Here is a 6,226-nt window from a genome sequence, read left to right as displayed (position 1 = left end):
CACGCCAGAACAACTCGACAGTATATTGAAACTTCTAAAAACTTACACTGACTTCTGGATTTTACAGTTAACGTATTATAAATATGCATGCTATGAAAGTTAAGCTTGGACATACATCATATTAAAATACAACTTGTGGGTCAAATTTATAAAATAATTGAGTATAGCTTCGGGGCAAAAAAAATTTAATCTGATCAACTTTAAAATGTTTAATGGAAAACGATCTCATTAATTAATACCACATATCTATATCAAACCCTAAAAACGTCAATTAGTAACTGTTTCATATAACGCTTTTGAATTTATCTAAAATCTATACATTTAAAGAAATGTATCACTTAAAATTCGCTTACAATTTATTTGAACTTTAAGTAGAACAGTAGAGAAGTAAGCAAACAAAAAGGTCTTTTGCAACTTATATACTAATAACTACATGGATTATAATTTAGTTATGAAACACATGGATTATAATTTAGTTTCAACTTTTCGAAAACATATTATGTGTTCCTTGCCTTTTTTGCAGTAAGTTGGTTATTTGGTTGTTGAAAACTTAATTATAGCATATATAAGTAGAGAAGTAAGCAAACTAAAGGACTTCTTCATCAAAAGCCTAGGTGAGAGCATCCACAGCGCCGGGTTCATATAAATCCATAACTGCAGCATTAGAATAAAAAATTAATAAAAGAGTGTGATACTGGGAAGGAGCAGTCCGTAGAGAAGGGCTTAACGGATCGAATCCGTAAGGACGTGGCAGCTTCGTATTGGACCGGTCGAAGAGTAAACGTGCACGAAGAAAAAAAAATGAAATCATTCGCGTAGAAGAGAAAAAAAAAAGGAAAAGGCGACGGTTTATGCGATTCGATCTCCTCGAGCCATCAAGGTAAATCAATGTCTTTCTACAACGATTTGTGATTTTTATTAGGGTTCTTCTTCTTTATTTTCTTGTGTAGGAATCGGCTGTGAGATTTGAAACGATTTGGGAAATTTTTCGTTTCTAATTAGGGTTTGGTTTTCACTGGAATTGAGGATTTTTGGGTTCTCGTTGATCAATTTCTGTATATCTTCTTCTCTTTTTTTGAAAGAGTGAATCTATTAGGATTTCTAAGCGATTTGGGAGTAAATGATTTGGATAACCGCATGATTATCACTTCTCAACCTTTTAGGTTTGATATGTGTTCGTTTTCATTGGGTTCGTAATATTTTAAATTCCAAATCACAGAGGTGATTATATAAGCTAGTCTTCCTTTTGATCTGAATCTGAAATGCCTTAACTTTGCTTGTCTTACGGATACTTTGGAAGGTTCCTGTCACATGTATTGTTAAGAGGACAGACAAAGAGATTATATGTTTTGCTATATCTAGCTGTTTGACTGTCTTCATGCGCCTTAGTTAATATGTTTGGTTGAATTATCGTGTCTGACTGCTTAGATGATTGCTTCTTATTCCAGATGGGGAATCCGCAAGAACCTCATTTCTTGAAGCCTCTGCTTCCTGGTTTCCACAACGGCGTCGTAAATATACTCTCTCTATTTCTCCTACGTATATGTTCCCATTTTGTGTGTTTGCTTAACTTTGCCAGTATTGACTTGCAGACAATACCACTAAGCTTCTTCTCACAGCACATACAAGGGAAGACGAACGGGAAAAAATAGAAACTAAGATCGGACGCTTCTGATCAAACTTGGAAAGTGATACAAGAAGGCAGGCGACTCACCGAAGGTTGGAAAGATTTCACGACAGCACATGACCTTCGAATCGGTGACATTCTCATCTTCAAACACGAAGGAGACATGGTGTTTCATGTCACTCCGTTTGGTCCGAGCTGTTGTGAGATTCAGTTTACACATCCTCACAGCATCAAGGAAGAAGCCGACGTGGATGATACTCATTCTTTCTCATTCGACTACTGTTTTTTGGCTGAAGTCACTGCTTCAAATATAAATGAAGACAAACTGGTAAGTCAATACTCATACGTATAGACCATATTTAGTTAGTCATAGTTACTCATACGTTATGTGTTCGCAGTACCTGCCTGTCGAAGCAACCACTTGTACTGCTTTGAACAAACAATGCAAAGAGATTATACTTGTCAACAAAGAGGGCAATTCATGGACTGGGAGTTTGCGATATAGCGAAGCAGACGACATGTATTACATAAGAAAAGGGTGGAGAAAGTTCTGTGAAGAAAAAAATTGCAACATAGGAGACTTGTTTGTCTTCAATGTGGTTAGAGATATGAACACAACTCCGTTGATGTGTGTATGTCCGGAAAGGAAAGAGTGCGCTGAACTACTCATCAAACACTTGAGCAGAATGAATGGTTAGTCTTCATTAACTTGCTTGTTTTATTTCTTTTACTACATTGCTTCTGCTTTAACTAGTTATGTCTTGTTCTTCAGGTGACATTGCTTCTAGCTTACGGGTGATTTAGGAGTGTTTCCTTTTCGTCTCTATCAGAACTTGTTTCCTTTTCTTTCCTTTTGGTACTACTGCTTATTGTAAACTTGAATTTGGCTATGTATCTCGGAGAAGTTGTTTCCTTTTACCTCAAAACTTGTTTATGTACTTTTCAAAACTTGTTTTTGTTAAACTCCAAGAAGTTCTTTTTAGTCCTCGGTTTTTTTCATTCATAAACTTGTTTCCTCTTGTTCAAAACTTGTATAATTTGATATAGAAACTTAAAAACAGATTAGAAATGTAATAGAAACTTGAAAAAAATTGAAAAAACAAATTATAACTTGTAAATACCACTTTTAAAATTGATTAAAAGATTACAAATGCAATAGAAACTTGAAAACTATTTAAAAAAGCTATTAATAAATATTGTATCTTTCTATTCAATTATGTTCTAAATAAAATTATTTTATTTCAGTTTTAAAAAAAAATTAATTTTTAATTACTAAGGATTCCATAACTGAGACTCACCATTGGACTAACATTTTGGATAATGATCCTTAACTATTTAAAAAAAAAAATTGTTAAATATTCCTAAGGATTCTTTGGTGAGGCTCACCATTGGAGATGCTCTGACATTGTAATTTAGTTAGATGATTGAATTGATAAATTAAACATTGAATTTAACGAGATATCTTAGGAAATTGGGTATGCGATACCTAACCTAGCATATTTTTTCGATTATAAAATATACTATTAAATCATTTAAATGTAATCATTAATGAATGATTTTGATTTGCTAGCTGATCGACGATATAAAGTCATACCATAACTTATCCTTTAAAATATTATAATCAGTAATATAAAATATTATGAGATTCTTTGAATCCTATAATTGAATAGCACATAATTTCAAAGTTTGAATAACTACATAAGAAACTTGGGAAATATTTAATTAGTAATCTCTCATTGATTGTAGCTTATACCCCACCAAACATATTCAGCTTAAATAAGTTAAGGCGTTTGATTATACGTTTCACGTAATTTTTTCTACATCCCATCATGCAAGGCAACCCAACCACTTCCGGTCTGATTATAGAAACATCGCCAATCATATTCAATTTGTTTGGTAACATATACGTGACCCAAAATATACAATATTCAAGCAAACAAACAAACAATCAAAGTAGCAAAAAGGAAAAAAGATTATATCATCAGTTTGTAACCACAACAACAAAAAAAACCCTGCAAGAACTATTATGCTTCTAATACTGATTTCAATTATTTTCTGATTTGTTTGTTCCTCGCAAAAATTAAAACCTACACCACCGTGCCTTCGTAGATAGTTGAAAGTTTGAGCCTAAAGGATCGAACCGCCAGCTTTGCTCGTTTAGAAGTATATTTTTTCAAGTTACGTACCGAACCGGACCGGTTATAACCGCTCGAAGCCTTAAACGGAGCCGTTTTATTCAGTAACGGTCTTCCCTTCCGAACCGTCGTCGACTCGCTTGCTTTTCCGTTAACAGCGTTATCGTTAGGCTGAGTCAGCATCATGATCGGAGAGATTCTAACTTTCTTACGCCTGCGAGACTCTTTCCCGACGGAGTTTTGTATCGCGACGCTTGCTTTAACGGCGAGAGCCGCCATGTCCGACGCCGTTAGACGGTTCTGCCGCTTGGAGACTGGAAGAACGAAGTAGATCTGCTCAGCCTGAAGCGGCTCTTCGAGCTTGATCGCGGGTATGAAGTCGTCGTAGAGGAGAGAATCCGAATCGCAGATGAAGTAAGAGGAAGGCCTAGAGGAAGACGACGAAGACGAAGCAGCCGCTGATTCTGCCTCCAGGACCTGAGACGCTAGCACCGGAACATGGTACTCCCGGAGATCGCCGTTAACCGACACGATCTTCACCGTCGGGGGAGAATCGGAGTCTCTCCGGTGAAACGACACGCAGATTCCCATTGCGATTGATGTGAGAAAACTTGAAGAAGAAGTTTGAGACAAAGAAAGATTCACGAATGTAGATACGACGCGTATAACAGAGTTGGTCATAGTCTGCTTATAAATAGAAGAAGGAAGACGAAGACAAGGTGAGTTATCTAAACCGGTTTTATCAATTTGGAATTATTAATCTGGTTACGGTTTGAACCGTTAGATGACACGTACGGTTAGGTCCCCTAGCTTTGTCAGTGGTCTGTCTATAGTAAAAGGACACTTAATAGTATATTTTATAAAACTTTAATTACAGTGTGCCTCCCAAGTCATAAGCTAATAAACTTTGCTTTTTGCATGCCCTAATTACTCCCAATTATTTCTCTCTCTTGATGAGTTATTTAGTTTCTATAAATACTCAATATTTATTTCATACAACACGCATTCAAAAATTTACCCACATATACAGATCGTATAAGTAATTATACTATACTTGTGGTCATGTGCTTATGCATAGCAATACCTTCTTATCAGCCTCTTCTTTTGAATTTGATGACTGTTGTTACATTTTTTAAAAATCTATATCGGACCATTTTAATTTCAAGAAAAAACATACAAAATAGAAAAACTAAGTCAGCAATGACGTGGTACGCGTCACGCGACTCCTGGTCGCGTACTCGCTAGTCATAAGAAGTGACCTGAGAAAGTCTGTATTACTGTATATCGCAACTTGCATTTGAATATGTAAACTGTAACGTACGAGTCAACTATACGGCAATTTATTTTACCCATGCAGATCTTTATTTTATTGAAACAGATATCGTAATTTATTTAAATTACTAGTTTCATGCACGTACGAAGTCATCAACACATCATTACAACCTTTGATCTTACTTAAACAATTAAACAAATGTTTCCTTCCCCCACTAAAATATGAGTTTTGCTATTTTTGGTGTATGACTTATTGGTTTTAAACCTTAAAAAAAAAGAAACTTGCAGTGGTAAGGCATAGAATAAGCCCCATCGTTACAAAACTTATGACAGTACGTAATTTATTAACTTAATAAGACCACCTAATACAAAATTTCTAATACACTCATCAATTTATTAGCTGTGCTGCATTAATCTCTCATTTCATTTATTCAAAAAAAAAATCTCTCATTTCATTAAACATATATATATTGATTAAACAACCGGCAGTGTGGACAACCACTGAATTTTGGGATACCGTCGAATTCCTGGAGTCTCAAAAATAATATGTTTTTAAATCATCTGATTCGATTTTTACCTAAAAAAAATACTCCGCTTCATTCCTAAAAGATGTATGTTCTGGAAAAAAAAGTTGTTTTAAAAAGATACATTTTTTACTTTTTCAATGTATTTTATGAAAAATTATAAGTTTCAAAAAAATTAATGGTGTTTATTGAATTTTTATTGACTTATGAAAAATTGTTATTCACAAAAAACAATGCATATTTAATGAGTTTTCTTAATATATATAAAAAGTCTAGAATATGCATCTTTTAAAAACAGAGGGAGTAGGAAATATTTGCCCGACATATGTGTGAGTTATTTGGTATATCACTTCTAGGCTAACCTTAAACAGTTAAACCAAAAGAAAACAGAAAGCTTGCAGTGATAATCCTTAGTAAGCTATTTATCGTACTTTTTCTGTAATCTCCCGATTTGTGGTATATGAAAAGATTTAAGAAAATTTATTTGGCTATCTATGTCACCAAATTGTACTTATTGTTTCTGTCGCACATCCATTTAGAATTCCAGGGTTAAGCGTGTTTGTGCTGAAGTAATAAAAGAATAGAAAACCTATCGGAAAGTGATTCGCGATATCGTACGAGTGAATCCAAAACATAAGAAAAGATCTTGTCGTGATTACATGGTTAAT

General features: G+C 34.4%; 2 protein-coding genes across 2 annotated transcripts; one reads left to right on the top strand and one right to left on the bottom strand.

Annotated features, from left to right (window-relative positions):
* The first annotated feature begins 699 nt into the window (after positions 1-699).
* Positions 700-2,626, top strand: LOC106350070 (B3 domain-containing protein REM17-like). Its single transcript, XM_013790013.3, has 5 exons — positions 700-880; positions 1,449-1,511; positions 1,593-1,955; positions 2,026-2,320; positions 2,400-2,626. Exons 3-5 carry the CDS (start codon positions 1,791-1,793, stop codon positions 2,429-2,431), a joined length of 492 nt encoding a protein of 163 aa, XP_013645467.3. The 5' UTR covers positions 700-880; positions 1,449-1,511; positions 1,593-1,790; the 3' UTR covers positions 2,432-2,626.
* An 861-nt stretch (positions 2,627-3,487) lies between these two features.
* LOC106351587 lies at positions 3,488-4,456 on the bottom strand. The gene has a single exon (XM_048782547.1). It carries the CDS (start codon positions 4,441-4,443, stop codon positions 3,715-3,717), a length of 729 nt encoding a protein of 242 aa, XP_048638504.1. The 5' UTR covers positions 4,444-4,456; the 3' UTR covers positions 3,488-3,714.
* Positions 4,457-6,226: the final 1,770 nt, after the last annotated feature.

This window comes from Brassica napus, chromosome A6, assembly GCF_020379485.1.
Source record: "Brassica napus cultivar Da-Ae chromosome A6, Da-Ae, whole genome shotgun sequence".
Taxonomy (NCBI): Eukaryota; Viridiplantae; Streptophyta; class Magnoliopsida; order Brassicales; family Brassicaceae; genus Brassica; species Brassica napus.
Note: the sequence above shows the minus strand (reverse complement) of the source record. Positions and strands in the feature narration are given on the sequence as shown.